This window comes from Ambystoma mexicanum, chromosome 7p (assembly GCF_040938575.1).
Source record: "Ambystoma mexicanum isolate Mex_15411 chromosome 7p, UKY_AmexF1_1, whole genome shotgun sequence".
NCBI classification, from domain to species: Eukaryota; Metazoa; Chordata; class Amphibia; order Caudata; family Ambystomatidae; genus Ambystoma; species Ambystoma mexicanum.
In genome coordinates, this window is record NC_090939.1 from 187,931,066 (window position 1) to 187,956,296 (window position 25,231).

Consider the following 25,231-nt stretch of genomic DNA (forward strand, 5'->3'; position numbering starts at 1 on the left):
ATGCTACCTCATGTCAGAAATAATACAATCTGAGGATCCTAGACGCGTGAGGGATCTTGGGTACAGTGGACGTCACACTAGGGATAGTATTACTGGCATGCCCTGTGTCGACGCCCATTTTCGAGTTTCGAAAACCAAACTGTAATACTCCGCAGCTTCCACTAGATGTCGGCCTTTGCACAGCATGTGAATCTAAGCAGATACAAGCATCAGAAATACGATTACGGTGAGTAATGTATCATATATATATATATATATGTATATATATATGTTAATATGTTAGACTTCCTGGTTAGGGACAGGTCAGCTACCTATCCTAGTCATCCAGTGGGAGCCCAGGCAGGATACCCAAAACTTGGGTTTTACCACTAAAACTCGTTTGCAGCAGTGGTCGTTGGCCCATTGGAAGAAATAGGGAACAGGGTGGCTTTAAAACAGATATTCTCCCAAATTCCTCAAGCTATGATCATGAAAACTAACAACCCCAGATAAGAAAGAGCATTTAGAACCACTACTAACACAATTGATTCTTTTGTTTCAGGCCCTTTGGTTGGGGGTGCAGAGTCTTCTTGGAATGACAACTTTGACAACTTAGTCTGGGGATTTAGCGGCTCCCATCCGTCAGCAGTCTTTTGGGAAATGATCACCACCTAGCTTGAACTGGCTGAAGTTGCAGAAAGGACGCAGTGGTTCCCATGATGTTGTGAGACATCCAGGATACTGCAGGGGTGTAAGTAGTTGTAGTGACCCCGCACAGGGTTAGAAGGCATGAAGAAGTAGAACTGTTGGAGTCTAGAGAGGCTCAGGAGGATAGCTCAGCGGCAGCGTGCTCGACTTGGAAACAAAACGACACGGAGCAACACAGGTTCGATCCCTGGGTCCGCGCTTAGAAACCTCTGGGTATTAAGCGCGTTATAAATAACCTATCATATCATATCATATCTTTGGCAGAGAGCAGCAACAGCAAAGCAACACGTTTCCAGTCCCATGACAAGGATGCCCGAGATGAAGTCCATGCAATGGAGGGGTCCTTCCTCCAGAGGATACAAGCCAGATACAGGCTGAGTGAATCTTTCAAGGTCCGGAGGATGAGCACAACAGAGCAGGACTCAACATTAAGTCCAGCCCACTATTTTAAGGGAGGGATTTATCAGGTACAGGCCTCTCCAGTTAATGAAGGGTAGAACTTTGCCTCAGCGGTGGATGACTTGGGCATCGGTGGCTCCAGAAGAAGTCCTCTGGTGTCCTTCTGTCTTATTATTTACATTCTTGGCTCTGGTGGTTGACTGTCGAATGGTTACAGATAACCTCATAATATATACATTTCTGGGCTGGCATTAACACGAGCCCACCAGTAGAAAGAGCTGCTACGTTCAAACAGGTGGTGGCTGTCCAATCATGGACATCAAGCTCCCTGAGAAACATCACAGCAAATGTGACCTCATTCTAGCTGGAATGTGATTTGGGGTTGTTTACACCCCCTTACCGAGTTTCAGCCCTTGCCAGAAGCCTTTGAAATTGCACGAACGTGTATATATATATATCTATATCTAGGCCACTGAGCCACTTTTTTTTGTTCACTGACATATCTAGGCCAGGTGGTTTTGTTCACTGACAGTCAAAATATTAAAATTGAAAAGGTGCTATGTATCTAGACGTTAACCTTTTCATATGTTCTTAAAGTACGTTCCTTAGGGTTTAGTCTCAGCTGATGGTGCACATACATGGGGAAATAAGCAGGCCTCAAACACACAATTCATTTGTATGAATGAAGATACATTTTAATGTTATTAAAATTTTTCTGATGATGCTGTTTCTTTCTTCCTTACTTTTGTTTCCCTGTATATGCCTCTGATTTATATGTATTGTGGTTCTTCATATGTATTGTTTGTACTAGCACAAGTGTAGTAAGTCTTGAATTGTTAGTTGTATTACATGCTTAACATTACTCAAAACTCGCATAAGGTAGCATTAATTACTTTCCAAAATTACAAGATTATAAATATTGTACTTCTATGGTGCATGCTCCAGCCACTGCCTATGTTTATATATGATTAGGTTCCTGTATTAACAACACTCCAATACAATGTTGTTTAGATTAGTACATTCTTTAATACATTAAGTAGTTCATGATAGGTCTCCCGATCACCCCTGGCATCTTGTTACCAACATTATAAACACAACCCCTTGTAGGGACATTTCATCAAAATGTATTTCACATGTGATGTCATCAGTGATGTCATCAATGACATTTGTGATGTCATCTTTGGTGTCCTGTGTGTTAGTCTTAGCAGTGCATGGCGATGGCACGAGTTATGGTTGCTTAGCTTACCATAACTCGTGAATTTTTTAGGTTTTTCGGTTTCACTTGTAACCATAACGTTCCTTTAACAACGTTTTTTCAATGAATTTCATAGGTTTTTATTAGTGCAACTTAACCATAATGTCCCTTTAACAAAGTTTTTTCATTGAATTGCATAGGTTTTTATTAGTGTAACTTAACCATAACATCCCTTTAACAAAGTTTTTTCAGTGAATTTCATGGGTTTCTACCAGTGCATGCTATTTTCCTCCAACTTACTAATATCATACTTAGCCAATGTAGCAATATTTCTGTCCAATTTACAAAGTTTCACCTTAAAGCTCTGCCATTTCCTACCTTCTAGCATCGTTTTTAACACTTCCATACACTTTTTGCAACTTGTTCAACTGATTTTGCGTCTGTAGACGTCCACAAACATCTGACTTCATTGCGGACCTTCCGAACGGTGCCACGTGACCATACGCATGATGACGTATCTGAGAACGCGTCAGCACTTTGCGATCAGATCCGTGCTTCGCGGACAGTTCGGAACTGCATTTTCTACTGATCTAGGAACTTTCAACTTCAAAATTTCCCTTGCACAGCTCCTACACCTATACTTACTCATTATCCATTAACAATCTAGTACACAGTACATACTTGGAAGAACTTTAGCAAAACTGCTATTTATTTTAAAAATGGCATCAGCTATTGCCATCCCTCCTCCCCAAGAGCCACCACCACCACCACCAGCAGGAGGACCTTCACAAAAATAAAAAGTGCAGTACTTCCAAAGACAATGAAGAGGACCAAGATGAGGTAGAGGAAATGCCTACCTCTAGCACCCAGAGAGAATCATGGGTGTGGCAGTTCTTTACCACTGTTGGGAATGTACCAAAGGCTAAAACTAACAAAGTGAAATGCACTGAGTGCAACTTGTACTCAGTCGCAGACTCCCCGGCCAGTACTCCTACGGGACCACCCCCATGTGCTGCCACGCCAAATCCAATGAGCGTAATGCTCTCAGAAAGGTTGTTCCTTTCTTAGCAAGTAGGAGGCTATCTTCCTCCACCTCTTCTTCCTCAACCAATACTGTAACCACACAGCCTACTTCTGTGGGACCCAAAATCCCACCAGCTACGTTGCAAGCAATAAAAGAGGCTGTTGATACATATTTTTTTAAGACAACAGGCCTCTGTATATACTACAACACAACATTCTGCAGAGGGGAGCAATTTCAAAGTGCTTTTGAAGTGGTAATTCAGGAGCATGAGAAACACTTCCCCCTTACCTTAGAAGTAACATATGTGCAAATCTTCCCCTGTCCACCTGCCCCTCCATATTAGTGCTTGGAGCCTCTTCCCTCTTTTTCCCTCACCACCTTTCGTTCTAAGCTCTCCTGCCAAAAAACATAAATACATCAAAAAACAAAAGAAATGTTCCTTTAGGAAGCAACATTCACAGTTAAAAAATAGAACAAAAAACGTATAGACTCCATCTACTTTACATTTCTCAGTAAAGTACATAGACTCAATAAGATTTTCCAACATTTCCATTAGCATTTTGTGTTATGCTAATGGGAATATTGTGGCGTTCATCCCCTGTTCCAGGTACTGGAACAGTGGATACCAGCCCGACAGCCCAAGTTATCAGCCCAAGCGAAGCAAGGGTGGATAACGAGGTCTCCGGACCATTATCCCCCCATTCCAGCCCCTGCAATGGGGAATGAAGGCCATTAGCACCTCAGCTTCCCAAAGCGGGAACCCAGGATGCTGAAAAAACTGGATTTTTATTCCTACACGGAAGGAAAATCCTTTTCCAAGATGGCCACCATGGAAAAGGAAGGCAGGGTTCCATACAGGGCCTCTCTTAGCTTTCCATGGCAGCCTTCAGAAGGCGAAGAGAGAAAACCTATGACCATATTACCACAAGCAAATTTTTCTTCTCTTTCAAACCTATCTCACTTTCAAATAACTTTACCACAAAGCCGGTCTCAGGTGGACATGGCCACTTTAACCCCATGTGTTGTCCCTCATGGTCATGGCCAGTAGCCACATTGGCCGGATCATGACCTTATTCCATGACCCAGAAAATGTAGCCACTGCCCATGGCCACAGGCTACACCTCAGTCACCAAAGTTATAGCACTATCTTTTTGTACCTACATTATGACAATTGTCAAAAAATAAAACACGGGCACATTTGCAAAACCATGCTTTAAGGTCCTTGCCAATGCTCCTTAAACACGTTTCCTGGAAATCCACCCATGTTTTATTTTTTCAAAAGTGTAAAATGTATGCACATACAATAGTCATATAACTTGGCCCCCACTTGACAAAATCGATTCAGACTTTACAAAAACATTTATATCTAGATCTAAAATCTTATTGCAAACGTGTGTGTAGATTCGTCAAATTGCACCACATTTATAAGCCTTTACAATATTTTGGGACCCCCTCTCTAATTTTGCCCCCTCTTGACAGAATCCCACCAAACTTTGCAAGAACATTTATATCTAGATCTATAATCATTTTGCCAACTTAAATGTATATTCGTCAAATGGCACCTCATTTATAAGCCTTTACAATATGACCCCCCCTCTAATTTTGCCCCCACTTCACAAAATCCATTCAGACTTTACAAAAAACGTTTATATCTAGATCTAAAATATTTTTGCAAACTTTTGTGTAGATTTGTCAAATTGCACCACATTTATAAGCCTTTACAATATTTTGGGACCCCCTCTCTAATTTTGCCCCCTCTTGACAGAATCCCGCCAAACTTTGCAAGAACATTTATATCTAGATCTATAATCATTTTGCCAACTTAAATGTATATACGTCAAATGGCACCTCATTTATAAGCCTTTACAATATTTTGGGACCCCCCTCTAATTTTGCCCCCACTTCACAAAATCCATTCAGACTTTACAAAAAACGTTTATATCTAGATCTAAAATATTTTTGCAAACTTTTGTGTAGATTTGTCAAATTGCACCCCATTTATAAGCCTTTACAATATTTTGGGACCCCCCTCTAATTTTGCCCCCCTCTTGACAGAATCCAACCAAACTTTGCAAGAACATTTATATCTAGATCTATAATTTTTGCAAACGTTTGTGTAAAATTGTCAAATGGAACCACATGTATAAGCCTTTACAATATTTTGGGACCCCCCCCTCTAATTTTGCCCCCTCTTGATAGAATCCCACCAAACATTGCAAACACATTCAAAATCAGGTTAGGAATATAATTGCAAGATTTCATGCAGTTTCATTAAGTGGCGTCAAAGTTATAAGCCATCCAAGAACTGCTTTCCACCAATCCTGTAATGCAGAGGTGTCTGTGAACTTGACAGGACTGTTCGGGAATATCTGGACCCGGACCGTTCAGACGTTTACGGTGGAAAAACCCTGGTTTTTTGCTTCTTGCAGCCATATCCCATCCATCCTCATCACCCCTCAACTCCCTAGTGATTATTCGATAAGTTTGACAAGTGTAATGTTGTGTTTTTTTAAATGGTTTTACTGCGATGGTGGGCATTTCCAAAAATCTGACGCTCTTTGCGCTTTTCACCATCCAATCAGTGGGCGCCTCCGATGTCCGCGGACACCAAGTTGCCTTCTAAGACAATCAGAGTCCGGTCCGCGGACCGAACAGGGAAATGAGTCTGCAGACCGGACACAGATATCACTAATTATTTTGACTTTTTCGTTGTTTTTAAAAAAAACTACTAGACGGATTTACACCAAATTAACAAAAGCACGCTTTCGGAACCAAGCCGCTGCTCCTGCTGCAAATGTGGTGAAAGTCCGTCCAGCGGTTTGGGCTGTAGGCGTGAGCAAAGATTTTTCCCATTATGTCTATGGAAAAAAACACATTTTTGGGACCCCCCTACAACTTCCCCCCCTTTACGAAACGTCACCAAGCTTAGCATACCGATGCAGAGTGGGCCATATACTTTTTATGCAATGTTTGATGAGGATTCGTCCACGGGGAGCGTAGTTATAAGCCGCTCAAAAAGTGGTCTTCCTATATGTTGCGCAACTTAACCATAACTACTGGGCCGCTACCGCAGGCCCAGTAATACATATGAGATATGGCCCTTTCCGAGACTTTCTGGGAGGAAGAAGACCAAAAAGGACAGCATAACAAAAGGAAGGCTTAAAACACAAGGTTTTAAACATTTTGGACCACAATGGTGGTAAAATGGCTACCTCATTGTAAAAATATATGTTAGCACGGTAGTTTGTTTATTTATTTGTTTGTTTATTTATTTATTTATTTAGTTGGTAATGCGCACCAAACCCTTGGGTAGCCGGGCGCAACAATATACACAAGAAGTCTTAAGCTTAGTTACAGTACTTGGCACAAACATATACAACACAGATGCAAAAATACATAAAGATACAGAGCATAGTTTAGGATGTCCAGGGAGCACTAGCATGTTTATCAATATAGACATATATACAATCATATCTATAAATCAATATCATATATCTATGTAGCATATAGAGCCTTATACGTGATCATGCATGCACGGTTACCTAGAGTAAAACGTAGTTCGCGGATACAAAGGTTAGGTAGAGGCCGGGTGTGGTAGGGGTGGTGTAGGTCAGGTTATGTATCGGCGCGCAGCCATTTGAGTACCTTATGTCTAAATTTAGGGTAAGGTTGTTCAAGTCTGAGGTCAAGTGGTAACTTATTCCAGCATTGTGCAGCATTAACAGGAAAGCTGGTTCCTCCCGCTGTCGATCGTTTGAACCTAGGAGTCTCTGGCATTAATGTGTTAGCAGATCTCGTAGGACGGGTAGCTGTTCTCCTAGGGATCTTTTCCACTAGATACGGGGGAGGTAGGTTGTTCAGGCATTTGGATCTAAGGGAAGTTGTTTTGAGGAGGAGTCTATCCGTTATCTTCAGCCAGTTAACCTCTTTCCTGAATTTGGTAATATGCTCTCTATAAGGGATGTCCAATGCTGCTCTCAAGGTGTTATTCTGCAGCTTTTGAATTTTTTCTGTGATGTATTTATTGGCTCCTGAGTACAGGGCATTGCAATAATCTAATCTCAACATAAGAGCATTGGCTAGAATGATACAGCTAGCACTAGAGAGGTACGGTCTGGATGCTTGGATAAGTTTGCAAGTATAAGTTGTAGAGGAGGCAAGGGAGTTGACTTGCTTTTTAAGTGTGAAGGAGGAGTCCAAGTAGAATCCAAGAGTTTTAACCACAGCCATAACCTTGATTGGATTGTTATCAATGTTAAAAGATGCATAGTTTGGGCTTAGTTTTTGGACGTTGGCTTCAGAGCCTAAGATTAGTATCTCTGTTTTATCGTCATTCAGGCATAGGCCATGGGATGCCATCCATGCCTGAATGAGGGTGTAGATCTTGTCACCAAGGCTGAGTCTGCCTCAAAGTTGCTCGAAAGGGGTATGAGGATCTGGGTGTCATCTGCTTAGTTCGTGTAGGTGACACCCAGTCTGTCCAAATTGTCAAACAGAGGCTTGGTGAAGATGTTGTACATGGTAGGGTAGACACATGATCCCTGTGGGACACCGCAGGTTATTTTGATAGGATCAGCAGAGGCGGAGAAGACTCTCATGGTGCGATTGGTTAAGAAGGATTGGACCCAGGCTATAGCATCTCCGGTGAAATTGGCGGCAGATCTGAGGTGGTTGCATAAGACTGCATGGTGCACCAAGTCGTAGGGTGCCGACAAATCCAGTAGGAGGAGCAAAGCTGTTTTTCCATTATCCTTTAGTTCCTCAATTTGTGTCTTAAGGTATAACAAAGCTGTTTCCGTGCCATGGAGGGGGCGGAAACCAGATTGCTGTGAGCCAAGTAGGTGGTTGGCTTCCAGGTAGTCCTGGATTTGTATGTAGGCAGCTTTATCTAGGATTTTAAGTAGAAATGGCACAGTGTTAATCGGTCTATAGTTGGTAGGGATGGTGGGGTCCAGGGTTTGTTTTTAAGTAATGGGAGGACCCAGGATTCTTTGAGATTGGCGGGTACCGTGTTTGATTTAAAGGAGGAGTTTATAAGCTTGGAGATAAAGGGAGCTAGGTCCCTAGCTGCGTCCTTTATTATTTGTGCTGGGCAGTTTTAGAGTTTGAGTGAGAGTATTATTTTTTCTCTGTCAATTATGGAGATAGTCTTGAATCTGAAGGGTGTGGTTGTCCTAGTCTCCTGAGGTTGAGAAGTTTGTTGATCAGAGGATGACAATGTGGCCTTTTTTTGTTGTTGCAATTTTGCATTGTAGAGGAGATTTTGTTTGATAGGGCATTTGTATGTTGGTGCACCATACTTTGTTTTTAGGGGCATTGTCCATCGGTTGAATGGGGATTCCAATTCGCGGAGGATGGAAAATAGCTCTTTAGTATTAGTTAGCTTTCTCAATCCTGTCATTGAAGGTGTTCTTCTTAGTTTTGGTTGTTTCTTTTTTGTAAAATTTGGCAAATTCAGTTAGGTTATTTTTGTTGTTTTCAGAGGGGGAGTGACGCCAAATAGATTGGAGCTTTCTTTTTTGTAATCTTAGGGATTTGAGATGAGGCGTAAACCAGGCATTTAAATGGGCTTCCTGTTTGGCTTTGCACATTTTGGCAGGAGCAATTGAGTCCAGTGCATTAGTCATAGCATCGTTAAACGTATTTACTAAGGTGTCAGGATTGTTACTTTCCGATCCAGAGATAGCATGAAGGAGAAGAGGGATACGTTTTTCAACAGTTATATCCTTCTTACTTCTGGTCAGGAGAGGGGGTACCATATTGTTAGTCTTGGGGCTGAGAAGATCTAGTGTGGCGGAGAAGGTTATTAAATAATGATCTGTCCACGTTTGTGGAGCAATATCGGTAATGTTGATGGTTCAGTTCAGATACCCAGTCGAGGGTCCTTCCTTTAATGTGGGTAGGGGAGAGGACTTTCTGATCAAGACCGTGGTCATTTAGCAGAGCTGCAACTGACTCTGCATGTCTATCAGTATCATTGAAGCCGAGATTAAAATCTCCCATCAGTAGAGTTTGAGAGTAGTCTTTGGTATTGTTGGCTATGAGGCTAGTTAGGTTGTCTTCAAATGTGCCCAGTGGCCCAGGGGGTCTGTACATCAGGTGGATTGATAGCGTGCGGTTATTAGAGAGGGGCAATTTAGCTGTGAGTATTTCACAGGATGAGTAGGAAGCTGGCGCTGCAAGTCTGATAGGATGGGTAGATTTGAAGATGATGGCTAGGCCACCACCTCTGGCATTGGGCCGGTCAGCTCTGAGGATTTGGTAGCTGTCAGGGACTGCTAGCATTAGAGTTGGTCCTGCAGCCTCGTATAGCCAAGTCTCAGTTATGGCCAATATGTCCAGGTTATCATTATTTAGGATGTCAGCAATTTCAGTAGCATGGGCTACCACTGATCTAGCGTTGATGAGGGATCCTGTTGACGTTAAAGAACTGTTAGGTTTGGCTGTTAGAAGGGCTTTAGGTGATAAGGTATTTTGGATTGTGTGAGTCTTGGTAGGGGTTTGAGCACAGGTATGGGTAGACTGCGTTGCTGTCGGAGGAGAGTTCTTTGGCTGGGTAATAGTCTGTTGGCATTATTGGGGTCGTTTCTTATAGGTTCGTAGATGCTAGGCAATCTAGACCTGAGTCTCAGGTTTCTATCCTTTAGGGGGCTTGTTTTGATAGTAAGGGCCATCATAATAAGGATAGCAGAGGTAAGTAGTAGGGTCAGAACGACTTTAGTAGAACAGGCAGGGGACATTTTCTGTCTATGCCAGGTACATGCTATGTACTAGCATCTGGGTATTGTTCCAGTGTGGATAGCAAGGTAAATTTCTGTGCTATATCTAGAAGGTACTATTTACTGGAATCTAGATTGGATTTTGGTACCAGGGTACAGGGGGCCTGAAACACTAGTGACTACAGTATACAGTGTGCTAACATTTAGTACATTTGTAGTGTAAAAGTGCAGAGAAAAATATTCTAGCATACTGGACCTGTGCTAACATCTAGATTCGATTTTGGTACAGGGGGCCTGAAACACTGGTGACTAAAGTATACAGTGTGCTAACATTTAGTACATGTGTAGTGTAAAAATGCATAGAAGAGATGCTAACATACTGGACTTGGATGTGCTAACATCTAGATTTGATTTTGGTACAGGGGGCCTGAAACACTGGTGACTATAGTATACAGTGTGCTAACATTTAGTACATTTGTAGTGTAAAAATGCAGAGAAAAAAATTCTAACATACTGGACCTAGATGTGCTAGCAGCTAGATTCGATTTACAGTGTGCTATCATCTGAATATCATTATAATCTAGTCTAGGCGGCAAGGAACACTCTTATACTGTAAACGGGACATGTTGAGTGCTGGTGTCCGGCTACAGTCTAATGTAGGTGGTGCTAAGGACGCAGATCCCTTCATACTGTGCCTAAAACCTACATTTCGGACCATGCGCATGTAAGGGTAAAGCACTTTGATCAGACAACATTATAGAGCAATGCATACAAGTAGGCAAAGAGCGTCGGGAGGTATGTACTTAAGTGGGCAAGCTTTGCAGGGGGCAGGACAGGTCACCACACTCTCTAGGGGGTAATGGTTAGAAAGTACCTTGTGTTTGTTCCATCGACTGGGAAGGCGTGGATAGGCTGGGACAGGTATGAGGCTTTAGTGCAGGCCTTGTTGCTGGAGGCCGGCTACGCCTACTGGCTTAGGGTTTGGCACCCAACAATGATTAAAAGATGTACCACTGCCACCAGTAGTGTGTTGGAATGTGTAACAAATACACTAAAAAGAAAATTAAGGGGAAACACAAAAAGATGTTTTAAAGGGGACAGCCATCCCTATGTACTGGTGGTTTTCCCAAAAAAGGGGAGTTAAGCCAAGGAGTGAGGTATAAAAACACCTCATTCCCAAAAATCAGTATAACATCACACAAGACATCTGCTGATATGTTGGGGGTCCCATTGAGATGAGGGAAACATCTGCAAAAAGAAATGATTTCCTGACAGAAAGGGAGCCCACATGGATGTCCAGTGATGTTAAAGACATAGGCCCTCATTAGGACCCTGGCGGTAAGGGGTCTACGCCAGCGTTAGCTGCGCCGACCCCTTACCGCCAACTACGAGTTCCCAAAGCGCCATGGTCACTTCTACGCCCGCTTTTTGCGGGCGTAAAAATCCATGGCGCTATGGGACCTTGGTGTTAATTACGCCACCGTAATGTACGGTGGCGTAATTAACGCCTTCCCCACTCCCATTGAGCCCTATGGGGCCGAAATGGGAATGGGGAAGGGTAAATGGGTCAATGGGGACTTACCGCCCCGCCAACCTCGGAATGGGGCGGTAAGTCCGCCATCCGCCATGGCGTAAACGGACTTTACGCCATGGCGGAAAAGTCCGTCGATGGCGGAAAAAATCCGCCAGGGTCGTAATGAGGGCCATAGAAAGGGAGGCGTGTTGTGTCTTGTGTTCCCCACCTTGATCCTGCATGAATGCTTGCTTGATAGAATGCCTGGTGGAATGTATGCCTGTGGAATGTTGTGGTGTAAGTGCCCCTGTAAATTCCATGAATGTCAGTTGAAGTGAAGCAGCATGCGAGAGGCCGGTGGATGTCTCCTGTGTACCTTCCTACTTACTTACCCTTGGACTTACCTGATATATATACCTTGTCACAGGAACTTAGTAAAGAGGTTCACTTATATTACCTGCAGTATCAGACTTTAATTTCACCCGCTACAAGCAGCTTGCAAGGCAGCCTTTGTTTGTCACTGTAAAGGGAAAGGTCCTTATGGCTACATAGATGCATGTCAAATGGGCAGGAATATGCACAAGGAACAAGATTGGGCCGCTGTTAGATGCTGTTATTTTCAAATCCCTAACTGTAACGTAGCAGTTTTTAAGCAATTCTTTCTGTGGTTATGCTGCCATGGCAGGTTGCAGCTAGAACATATGTGCGTGTGCAGTTTTGTGGCATTTTATTTATTTTTTGTTTGTTTGTATTTGGCACAAAGCACCTTTACAAATATTGGACATGTATAAAACACATAACTAATATACGTACAAAAGAACATAACGCAAAACCTATTTACATGTCCTACTATCACAACATACTAAAAACATACATCCCATTTAAAACTGATAAGTAACAAATTTATACATAAAATCAATTTACTAATTTTCATTATATTCCCTTTTAACAAAAACCCACTTGGTGAGAGAAATTAGGATCTTTACTACATTAGAATCAGTTCACTCAATGGCCCTAATGAAAAAATGAAACTTGTTATTGTGGTTATTTATTATTTCAAAACTCTAAAGAGCGCACACGTATTACCATATAATGGTTGATGTGTATGCCTTCACTCTTGCCTGAGGCCAGGTTGGTTAGCACTGATCTTCACCATATTCCACTACCCATTTCCCACACATGTAGCAACTATCTGTTAGACTCCAACCCTTGCATCAATCTGTTGATCAGTCACTGTTTTGGCGATTCAGCTTTTCCCAACCAGCTTGTCTACATGGTGTGGTAAACCAGAAATACGACTCGGACCAGACGATATAGTTCAAAGTAGTTTAATTCAGAAAATGCCTAACTTGCCCTACTGCTAAAAGTGGGGTTCCTTCCTATGAAAGTAAAATTAAGGTTCTTGTCCAAATGTCAGAATAACCAAAAACACACTCCTCCACCCTAAACCTGTCCTATCTGGCCCTAAAACTGGATGAAACAAATGAAACAAAGAAACATGCTTTCACTGTGGGGTTCTGCCCTCCGCTTCTTCATACACTCTCTTAATATAAGTTCTTCCCAGGAAACGCCCTGGCCTGGATCACAGCAACAGTTATTATAAAACAAATCCATTCAGCTTTCTCTCAGTTCCTCATAGATACAGAAAAGGTAAGAGTCCTCATAAAAGCAAATTCAGGTTTCTCTCAAGTCCTTGTCTATACTGCATAGTACAAGTCCTTAATCACTCAACTCACCCAAATGCTCATCACTGGTATCCAGGAGAGTTTTCTACTTATTCCCCTCCATCAACGTCTCTCTTGAAGCCTTCCTCGCTCCCTCGAGATTCCCCACTTCGAGGCAGCGTTCTTTCAAGACACTGTGACTCGTTGGCTTTGCATGGGCTCCCCAGCCCCTTGTTTCTCCTTTGCATAGCTTTCTGTTAGAGGTAGCATCCATTTCTCCTCTTGGGATTCAGCACCCTGAGTCTCTTGACTTTGAATTTCTATGGGAGATTGTCACTTTCTCATGTTGGGACTTGACAATCTGGTTCTCTTGAGTTTTTACTGGAGATTGCGTTCCAGTATCCTGTTGGGAGTTGCAATCTAGTTCTATTGGAGAACGTGTTGCTCTATCCTGTTTGGCAATCAGGTTCTCTAGAATTTCTATTGGAGATTGTGTCCCTTTCTCTTGTTGGGACTTGCTAGTCTGACTCTCTTGAGTTTCTGCTGAAGATTTCGTCCCTTCCTCCTGTTGGGAATCAATATCTTTATCTTCTTTTCTATTGCTTGGGACTCCTTAGTCCTGATTTAGTCTGCTTAGCCTGCTTCTGTACTCCATAGCCATAAAGGGGTTCAGGGTTTTGATTCTTCCTTTGTAGCAATCACCCGCCCCTTCTCTTCTTTCTGAGCGGCCTACATACCTGATTATCTGCAACGCTTCTACCAGGGAGGGTCAGTGATGCTTGTGTTGGCGGCATTCGTCTTGAACTGCCTTGCAGTGTCTTTTCTTTGTGGTGACCTTCATGGGGCCTTGCCAGTACTTGCCGTTCTCTCTCTGGCTCAGATCCTAAGCACAGAGTTTAAGGAGCTCTTGTCCCGGGCATTCCTGCCTTCGACTGCGATTTGCGGGCTCCGGGCCCACCAAGTCCTCTTAGTGATCCAGCCTCCAGGCAGTCTCTGCTCCGCACTCCAGGAACAGCATCCACTCGGCGGGTCCCCTCCTCTGCCATTCCGTTCTGTAACAGGGAGTCTCCTCCTCCAGGAGAGGACTTTCAGAGTCTTTATAGGTATCTCTGATGCAAGGGGTTACAGGCTTCCGAATGTAATATGTGAGGTCTGAGGTGGGTTCAGCAGTGGTATCAGTCAAAAAAGATGTCATCATCTTTATAGCTTCTGTGGTCACCATATAGGCTGAGAGTACAGATGTATAGGGTTTTTTACTCTAATCCGGGAGTCCTTTTCCACAAAGGGGAAGTCACTCCGAGTGAGGTCCTGCTTATCCAAACCTCTATGGAAGGTTTTTGCGGAGCAGGCTCACCTTCCTAGCCTCAAAGGGGGTGGCTCACCCCTGAGGTGGAAAAAGGACGAATACCCTGGATTCATCACAATGTGGACTATCATTTGTAGTGGAGTGGGGCTTTTACTTTATAAATCAGTTCCACTAAATGTACATCTTACTACTTTGCCTCATTCTCAAATGCTGTAGCCATAGACAGTTACTTCCATTGTTGCATCAAATGGCATTAAAAGGTCTCAATATTAACATCTGGGGAAATAACCTCTCTCATAGAAATAACTGGGTTGTCAGTGTATGTTTCACTTTTAACGTTCACTGATGAAAGAAATGTACATCAAAAATGATTTAGTAGTGTTTTGGCAGTTTTTATACCCAAAATAAACCTACTTGACTCACTTACTTTACAGTATATATTGGTGAATGCTTTGTGGTCCACCCTTTGTAATTCCATAATTTTGTGTGTTTTGGGAAATGTGATTGATATTGTTCCATAAGTCAGCTAGAGATTGCATAAGGACATTACTGGCTCACTGCTCATGGCCTAATATTGTGTACTCTAGTCATGTTCCAAATTTGTATGCATAAAATGCTATATGAAAAGTGCAAACATCCACCTAAGTTATTTTTGCTCTGCACTGAAAACTATTTTTTAAATGTATGCGGTTTTATCTTGTAGGTTATCAAAACATTTACTGACGATATTTTAAAAGCAGCCTCTGGAGAGGATATTGTTTTGCATAAAAGGAAAAAGAGGCTGTACACAAAAGTTCGAAATGAGTTTAACAACTGGCAGAACACTCTTGATGTAGGCACAGTCGATTGTAAGTTCAAAGGAAATGGATTTTCAGCAGATTTCAGAAATGTAAATGCAAGTATCGTTCTGTATGTTTTAGAATTAGTAGTTGCCAAACAATAAATAACCTATTTTCACATGTATCTAGGTTTTGGCACATAGCTGTCAAATCTCCAGTGACAGTTATGTGGACAAACTCTATTGCATCGTGAGCAGGTAAAACGTGTGTATGGATACATATACACCAGTGCTTTGCCCATGTGCACACCTTCTTCAAGCTCATGCCATGGTCCTTGATGCTGCCCTTTAGATGTTCCCAGTACAAGCTACGGGTTTTGAATAAAGCTGTTAGGCGTGGACTCTTTGTTTCTTGTCTGTCGTCTTGGGTCTCTTACAAGGTCAGAAGCTGGACTCGGCACGAAGGTACATTTTTTACGTTTGTTTATTCCAGAACCAAAAGGACTATTCTTTACCTTTCTCTATAAGCGCCAGCCCTATTCTACAAAAGAAAGTCAAAAGGGTGTTTGTCATGATGCCATGATGCTTAAACATAAATAAAGTCCTTGGCGCTGGTTTACCTCTTTCTCTTCTCTCCCCACTCCGGGGGCTGTTTCTTTCTCGCTCTCTCTCTCAACTCTGCGGCTTCTCTGTTCTCTCCCCACTCTGGGGTTTGTCTTCGCTTTCCTCTTGCCACTCTGGGTTTTGTCTCTTTGTATCTCTCGACTCCGGGGCTTCTCTGTTCTCTTCACGTTTTGAGGTGGGTCTCTTTCTCTCCCCCCCCACCCCTCCCACTCCCTCTGTGGCTTGTTTCTTTCTCTTGTCCCACTCTGGGCTTTCCCGGTTCTCTTCATGCTTCGGAGTGTGTCTTTCGCTCTCCACTCCTGTGTTTGTCTCCTTCTTGCTCCCCACTCTGGGATTTCTTCTTTCCTTCCACGCTCTGGGGCTTTCCTCTCTCTTCCACCTCCCGATACTCTGGAACCACTGCCGGTCAGAAAGCGCAGTGAGTAGAGCGCTCGCTTTGACATCCATGCAGAGTCTGCTCACGCAGGTTCAAACCGTGGCAGGGCCAAACTCAGCCTTTCATCCTCCCGAGGTTGATAAATGAGCACCACACACTGTGGGAAATAAGCAGCGCTCAGATGCCTGAGGGTTTGTAGCACTATATCAATGCAAAAACAAACAGACTGCATACCTGCTTGGATTGAGCACTGCTCCTAGGGAGGGATATGAAGTCTGCTTGGCCCGCGTCTCACTGCGGAGCCACTCACGCGACTGGTCGACTGAACTCCGCTTGACCATCCAGCTACTAGCCTGCTGTGCCTGGCTGCACTTCCCTACTGTGCACCATGGACCGGGACGATGCATGGATGTCAAAGCGAGCGCTCTACTCACTGCGCTTTCTGACCGGCAGTGGTTCCAGAGTATCGGCCTTGCCGGCCTCTGCTCCTGTCAACAAGTCGGTGTAGTTAAACTCTGCAGGCTTTGCAAAAATCCTCTCCAATTGGTCCCTTCCATGATGCTCCTCACATTGTGTATAGGCGCATTATAAATGCCCAATAAATAAAATAATAGGGGGTGTAAGGGTGTCGAAGAAGGAAGCTGACACAAAGGTGGCATGGTTTTGGTCATAACCCTTTATTTGTGTATAAAAAGTCCCTCACTATTCCTATTTCTAGGAGGGGTTTCGCTGCATGAAAACTAATACAAAAGGGTCCATCAGAATGTCCACCAAATCAAACCACCACCGTCCTGTGTCATAACCTACTTCTATCCCTCACACTACACAACTAAAGGATAAACTAACAGGAATTTCCTTCTGCAGGTGAACGACTGCCTTCTCCTGATGCTTGGATATTGTTCAAAAAGAATGTTTTCTGACAACAACAATATACGAGGGGGAATTACTCCCTTCCCTTGGCTTGCAGGTTTCCCACAGTCTTTCCAAATCAAGGAGAATGGCTCCCTTCTGCTGGTGTAGATCAATACAGTTTCCAGTAAAACCAGAGGGAATGATTCCTTTCCCCTGGCGTCTCTACAACTCTCAATTTGGTACCAGGAGAATGACTCCCTTCTCCTGGTGTTGCTTAGCACAGTTCACAACAAGGCCAGGGCTAACGACTCCCTTCCCCTGGCGTCTATAGAGCCATCTATCTGATTACTGTGCATAGAAAATCCAAAAGACATTTGCAATTATAAGAGGGGGAGACACTGCAAGCCCCTTTCATACTCTCCTCACATTATTTATTACCATAACCCACCCCCCACATATAATTGTGTGCAAAACATGACTTTATTTGGCTTTACAAACCATAAAAGCAACATTTCATCGCAATGGAACATGTTAGGACCAGCGATCCATAACCAACAATTACAAACAACATTCAGCACACTTAAAATCAAACAAAGTTAGTATAAAATCTAAAATCATCATCATTACATACTAAAATCCATTAACAAATATATTTACGTACTTTTACTTTACATTTTTTGCTCTTTGTAACCTCTATGAAGGAACTTTGAGATAAAATAAACAAAATTCATATCTGTGGTACTTTTGCAAAATGTCACAGCTGCTTCAGTCTGTCTGATTTCCTTCAAATGGAAAAGTGACAACAAATAATGTTTCCTCAGTTCAGAGTACCCTGGGCAAAATAACATTTAGTGTCTTATCGATTCCTCAGGATTACTGCAGACTATACATTAGGCCTCATCACGAGTTGGGCGGTAGCCCTTAAATGCGGCAGTAGCGGTGTTGCTGCCGCATTTAAGGGTCCGCCCAGTCTCCAGCCTGGCTGCATTTACCCCCAGCTGTCAGTGGGGGTAAATGCGCCTGGAAAATTCCCATTTTCGGGCGCAATTAGCGCTGTGCTGTTAGCGTGCACTAATTGACCCAATGGGCACTAATTGACCCGATGGACCCAATGGGGAATTACCGTTACCGCTCAAACCGCGATCCGGCGGTAATACCACAGAGGGTTGGGCGGTAATGCTAATACAGTTAGGCGGAATCCCACTTGGTATTCCGCCCAACTCATGATGAGGCCCATTGTGTGTCCTTTGAACTGGACCACCTTACTGTAAAGGAGGCCACCTTACGAGTGTTTGTACGCAATTGAAGAAATGAAGACTGGGCATATGCGGGGGCCATACAATCTAAATAAGGCTCAAAGCCTGCTGACTGCTTTAACATTATATATGACTCACCCGTCCTCAACACTGCACATGCCCGTTTTAATGTTCCAGATAGTAGCCTCATGACACTTTGTTTTAACCAGCACCTTGAATCTAGGTGAACACGCCATAGGATTAGCCCAAATGTGCCAAATCAAGGTCCTCAAGACCTTTGCAAATAAACCTAAGCCATGTAAGAGAGCCTGATCCAGGTACATTCTGAAAGCTATTGAGTGCTTCTCTATAATTTACAAGTTCTGGTGAGCTCCACAATCTGATCCAGTAGAACAGTGGCTTGTTTGCTACCACTTCACTAAAGGGCTTATGATCACATTTCCAGTACAAACTAGCCATTGGAGCACCCTTTGATTGCATAAGTAGTGATCGCAAGTTATTATCGACCACATTTAGCTCAACAGATGTACAGTGACCCCACAATTCTGCCCCATATGTTGTTGATGCCCAGCCCTGAGCTCTGTAAAGTTTTAAAGCAGGGGAAACAGCACCTCTGCTATGTCTGTTATAAAAACAACAGACTCCACCACTGTATTTTTCCAGGGTCACAACGTTCTTAGTGAGGTGAGCCGACCATGAAAGATCTTCCGAAAACCTAATCCCTAGGCAATCATAGTGGCACACCTGCTCTAGGACATAGTCATCGACTGTGATTCTCAACTTGATTTTCTTACAACTTTTTCAACCAAATACCATCACCTTAGTTTTTTCTAAGTTAAGCGCCACTGAAAGTTCCTAACAAAAATGTGCAGGTTTTTTCTCATGCCCATAGGGCTGGTAGATAGTTACAACGCCTCATCCGTGTAAACAAGTGCCAGGAATTTGCCCTTCCCGAGGTTTGGATTGCAATTTGCAGTAAAAAAAGTCAACATCTTTGTCCTCTGCATTTTCTGCTGCGCATTAATGGGGTGATACCCGTTAGCGAATATTCCAAGAGCTTTGACCCCTTCTCCTGGTGTCTCAAAAGTTCTTTCTCACAACTCTCAGCTTGATTCACACTTTACCATCTATTTTGTTGTTAGCAAAGTCCCCAATCCTTCTCTGCTGATCACTGGGATCAGTGATGCCACTGCGACAAGGAAATACTCCCCAATTGCTCAGTTCCATTTTGTTGGGGCCCAGACCCTTCTCTGGTGGTCAGTGAGCTTATTACAGCCCCTGCAACTAGGAAGTTCTCGTCGGATGCTTATCTTATCAGTGTTAGGGCCCCACCCTACTGTGGTGGTCAGTGGGCTTATGGTTGCCACTGCAATGAGGAGGTGCTCCTCAGATGCTTGGCTTATCAGTGTTTGGGTCCCTGGCCCTTCTAGCTTCCACCATCGTGTCGCCTCTGGGTCTCTCGCACCTCCCGTTCTCTTCAAAGGGAATTCAGCACGCCAATGGGACTACTTATGACTGGGGTTCTTCTCTTTGCTGCACCAGTCTCCTCTCTTAGGTTTCCACAGTGCTGCGGCAGCTCCTGCCTACTGCCCGGCTCTTCGCTTCTGCTTCACTCTAGGGTCTGCATCAGCTGGACCCGTGAACAACTTCTTCCTTGCCTCGCCGGCATCCTCCGCTCTTCTCCGACTCTGGTCTGCCCACAGTGTTTGAAACTCCCTCTGGTTTCTGTGCCTGTTGCCTCTCCCGGCTGGGTTTAACAGCTTGGTTTGTCTGTCATCCATACTCGTACATTGTTGCCAGTCCTGCCCTGGCGGATTGTAAAAGTCCTTTGTTCTTGTTGATACCTTAATCATCATGCCTTCTCTGGATCACCTCGTACCAGTACTAGCACAGTCAATGACCTTCATGTCACCTGTGCTCTTCTTTGTCCTAGTACCTTTGTATTTAGATTTTATCCCCTATACTACAGAAGTACATAGGTTGGCTTTCAACAAAATGATTCGGAACAGTTGGGAAGGCTAATGAATGTTAGGTATTTCCACTATTCAATGGGCTATATCCCTGATGATCGTTCTAATCCCCTCCCCATGAGGTCCTCCTGCATTAAACCACCCCTAGGGGAACTATTGGGTAGCGGCCGCCTCTCCCTAGCCTCATGGAAAGCACTATTGTTAGGAAAGATTTCTCTTTACTGCACCTTTCCTCCCATCTTTATGGACCCTCGAACTGGTTGCTTTTATTTTTTAATCTGACCTGTACTTTTTGCAGTACAGTGAAGCCTTAAGCTTCACTACACTGGCTTTTGCTTATATGTTATGGGGAAACTGACATGTCCTTCAGGCTGTCAGTATTGGGAAACCTTGTTTTCCTTAGTCATGTTACCATGTACTTTGTATCACTTGTGGTAACTTTTATCATGGTACAAAGCAGCTTACACTGCAGTGCAATGGGATACCCTTTCTGTTTTGCCCTAGACTAAGACTCAGAGGATTTTCTGGTTACTCTAGGTGTGCTAAAAGGATAAACTGGTGACAGCAGTGACCTTTTGTCACGCGCCGCGTTCCTTCCTGGCGTCTCTGGCCAAGGACCCGGGTTTATCATAGCCGAGCGCATTGCGCGGTCTAGTCTTTTCCCTTAGCTCACGTTTCCTATTTAGGCCCCGCCTTCTTTCAGCGCCTCGCGTTGCAACCTTTCCGTCAGCTGTTCTCCTCGCTGCCGCTGTTGTTTACGCTCTCCTTCTCTCAAGTTCTGCTCTGCTATCTCTTCTCCATTTTCCGCTCTTTTGGGCTCTGCTTCCCTTCCCCCTGCCGTGCCCTCTCCGCACCTTGCCCGGTTTGCTTTTCTCTCACCTCTCCCGGTCGGCTTCGCATCCTGCAACCTGCTTATCCTCGAGAGCTACTTCCCACGGAGCTCAACTTCCATTAGGACTCCGGTGCCTTCAGCAGGGGTTTTTTCTGCCATTTGCGGCTTTTTCCCCTAGTTGTCCCTCCCAGTACCGGGGTCCCAGCGGGGTGCCTTAATCTGGCCTCTGCTGTGGCTTCGTCTCGTGGGAGACACAGTCGACCTACAAAGAGAGAAAGACTACTGGACCTGAAGATCCATCAGTCCAGACTACAGCGACCACACAGGTGAGGAGGAGGGGGAGGAAGAGACGAATACCACAGGTGCTACTGACCCGAAGCTTGACAGTTTGCAACGCCCACAATCTACAATGGCCACCCCTGAGCAAGTACGGAATCTCTCATTGGAGATGCAAAATATGAAAGCCGAGAACACCCTTATGAAACAGATGATAGCCTCCCGGGAGCCACCTTCCATAGATCTGCCTCCCATGGCTCTCTCTTCGGGCAAGTTTGAAGGCTCACCGAAAAGGTTGAGAGAGTTTCTAGAGGCCTGCACAGTATATTTTACTTTCAGGCCCCGCACCTATACCTCCGACCAGGCCAAGGTCAGTTTTATGATTTCCAATATGTCAGGAAATGCCCTGGCCTGGGCTACTCCTCTGGTAACCAGTTCTGACCCTGTGCTACAGGACTATGGGGCCTTTTTGGGACTTCTCAAGAGTACTTTTGAAAGACGTGAAGTCGCCATGTCAGCAGGGGAAGACCTGCTGGATGTTCGACAGGGATCCTCTGACGTGCTGTCATATATTTCAACGTTTAAAAGGCTGGCCTTGGAAACTGGCTGGTCAGAACAGTCTCAGATAATCTTGTTCCGACGAGGTCTTAGAGAAGATCTAAAAGACGAATTGGCCCACTCTCCTCGCCCAGAATCACCAGCTGCTTTAATGACAGCTGCCCTTCAGATCGAATTTCGTATGACAGAAAGGAGACAAGAGAAACGGCGAAGCCGATCTTGCTTCCCTGGCGTACCCCCTCCTCCTCCTGCTTCATCCAAACAAATTGAAGAACCAATGCAAATAGGTGCTACACGCCGCTCTCTTACTCCCGAAGAGAGGAAGAGAAGGAGGGAGCAGGGCCTATGTGCTTATTGTGGATCAGACCGACACTCTGTACGGAATTGCCCTGAATTATCTTCTAAACGGTCGGAAAACGAACACCCTCGATCCTAGAAGGGACGGGATGTCGAGGGGTGCTGTATAGTCCCTATGTTTCCATGTCGATCGGTTCATCTGACTCCTCCCAAGACTCTCGCCTCATGGTCATTACTGTACAAATTACCATCGGGGAAAACCAGATTGAGGCTTTGGCTCTCCTCGATTGTGGAGCCGCCGGAAACTTTGCGGGCACTCTATGGGTCAATCAGGTGGGAGCTAAGCGCATAGACCGACAGGAGGGACAGAAGGTGGGGGGCGTGGACGGCAAACCTCTGAGCTCTGGCCTTATTACCCAATCTACAGAACCGTTATTGCTCACCATCCACCAACACTCTGAAAATATAACATTTGACATCATTCGAGCAGCTCATTTCCCTCTCATTTTGGGTATTCCTTGGCTCCGTCAGCATAATCCCTACATTGATTGGGCCTCCAACCGTCTTGATTTCTCCTCTACTTACTGCCAAAGACAGTGCTTGCAGGACGTCAATTACCAAACAGTGAGGACGTATTCTAGTAAGCCTGCTGCTACAGTTGGAGTCCATACGATTTCGCAGATACTGGAGTACTGGAGGACTTTGAGGCAGTATTCGCTGACTCTTCTCCTTTGGAATTACCTCCCCATAGGCCTGAAGATTGTTCCATAGACCTGACACCCAATGCTTTGGTACCCTTCGGCAAGATGTTTGCGCTATCGATGAAGGAGAAAGATGTCCTGAGGAAATATTTGGATGACAATCTTTGTATCGGTCTCATCCGGCCGTCCAAATCACCTGCTGGAGCCCCACTGTTTTTTATCCCCAAGAGGGGTTTCACTGATCTGCGACCCTGTATCGACTACAGAGGTCTTAATAAAGTTACCAAGAAGGACCGCTACCCCATGCCTCTGATCCCAGATATACTAGCAGCGGTCCAAGGTGCCACAATATTCTCCAAATTAGATCTACGGAACGCCTACCACCTGCTCCGCATTAGGAAGGGGGACGAATGGAAGACTGCTTTCAGGACACCTTTTGGCCTCTTTGAATACCATGTAATGCCATTTGGGCTCGTAAATGCACCGGCTGTCTTCCAAAGATTTATGGACCGCATGTTCTCCGACCTCTTATTTATTTCAGTGGTTGTTTATCTCGACGATATCTTGGTTTTCTCCAACAACATGCTCGACCATACCAAACATCTTACTGAAGTGTTGTCTCGACTCAAGTGGAGAAACACCAAATGGAGAAGGTAAACATTGTTAGCTTCTCCGATGATTTATATAAAAAAACTCTTAGATACCCCATCGCTCCTTGGTGTAACCACAACACCGGCAGCACCAGTGAAAGATCCGGCACTAAACGATCTAGATCTCCTACTACAGAAAAAGAAAAAACTCACCCGCACAGAATCGCATGGCAAACTTATGCTAGAATACCTAAAAGCAGGCGTTATTCCGGAAGGCCTTCAAGTCAAAAACATACCCCGGGTCTTCCTTGACAATCCTCGTTTCATGACCAAATTTAGCGGGGTTGGCAACAAATGTTCCCGCGACTGGGTCATTTTAGTAATTGAGACAGCAGACGAGGAAACTAAGACACAAAGTGAAGAACTTAAAACCCTTGAAGACAAAATCAAGAACGATTCTGTGATACCGGAAATCAAAGTACATCTGGACAAAATCGAAGAAGAAATAAAGAAATTTCAAAAATTCACTATTGACAAAAAGTTGTGGAAACTACAAAACGACATTAAGAACTATAAGGAAGAAAAGACATACCCTTATTTGGTCCCAGGTTTCTATAACCAACTGAATCAACAGTCGTCCAACAACAGACAAAACCCCCGGAGTCAGCAGAGGAAGAAATTTGTGACTTTTTCAAACAGCTCTAACAGCAGCGACTCAGACTCGGCAACCGGTGGACAAGATAATCAACCACAATCTTCGATTTTTCAAGGGAGTGGACAACGCGGGAGACCCCGCTACCAAGGACAACACCCCATGCGCACACGGAACTGGACCCCACGAGCGCAACAAACATGGTGATCCCCATCTTCAATCTTAGCAATCACACTCTGTCAATAAATGAAATTGAAGTCCTGAGCAAAGGTCTCAGTTTCATCCCGAGCTCCAGTGCTGATTTGTTTAACACAGAGGTCGAAATACGCACGTTCTTCCGCACGATCCGCCTATGCTATTTCTTTAGAGATAGCCCAGAACAAGAAACACCGAAAACCACTGGCCTAAAACCTCCGTCAACTTTCACTCCACTCTCCTCGATGATATGCCCTGAAATTCTCTCTTTTGAAAATCGCATTCTCCTCGAAATACGCAATATGTTCGATAAACCAACCCCCTATAGGAACAACCTTTCTGCATCGCAAAGATTAGCACTCAAATCTTTAGAAAACAACAAGTCTTTTCTCATAAAACCAGCAGATAAAGGTGGAGGTATCGTACTCTGGAGCAACACCCTATACGACACAGAAGTCACCAGACAATTGTCTAACACCAAATTCTACAGACAGATACCTTCCAACCCTACGTCCAGGATCCTGTCCGAAATCACGAGTCTGATGGGACATGCACATGAAGAAGGCTGGATAGATGACGACGAAAAAGCATTTCTGGTAAACCAACACCCGATCATCCCTGCGTTCTACTTGCTCCCCAAGATCCACAAAAATCCACTTAATCCGCCTGGAAGACCAATCGTGGCAGGCATTGGCTCAGTCCTTGAGCCACTTTCCATCTACATAGACCATTTCTTGAGGCCTTTCATCTGTAAAATGCCGTCTTAC

At 44.3% G+C, this 25,231-nt stretch overlaps 1 protein-coding gene across 1 annotated transcript in view; it reads left to right on the top strand.

Annotated features, from left to right (window-relative positions):
- The window catches only part of LOC138525817 (interferon-induced GTP-binding protein Mx1-like), a 1,137,278-nt gene that overhangs the window by 663,780 nt on the left and 448,267 nt on the right, over positions 1-25,231 (top strand). The window contains exon 8 of the mRNA XM_069636045.1: positions 15,211-15,355. Within this exon, the coding sequence (XP_069492146.1) occupies positions 15,211-15,355 (145 nt within the window). The remainder of the gene's footprint in view (positions 1-15,210; positions 15,356-25,231) is intronic.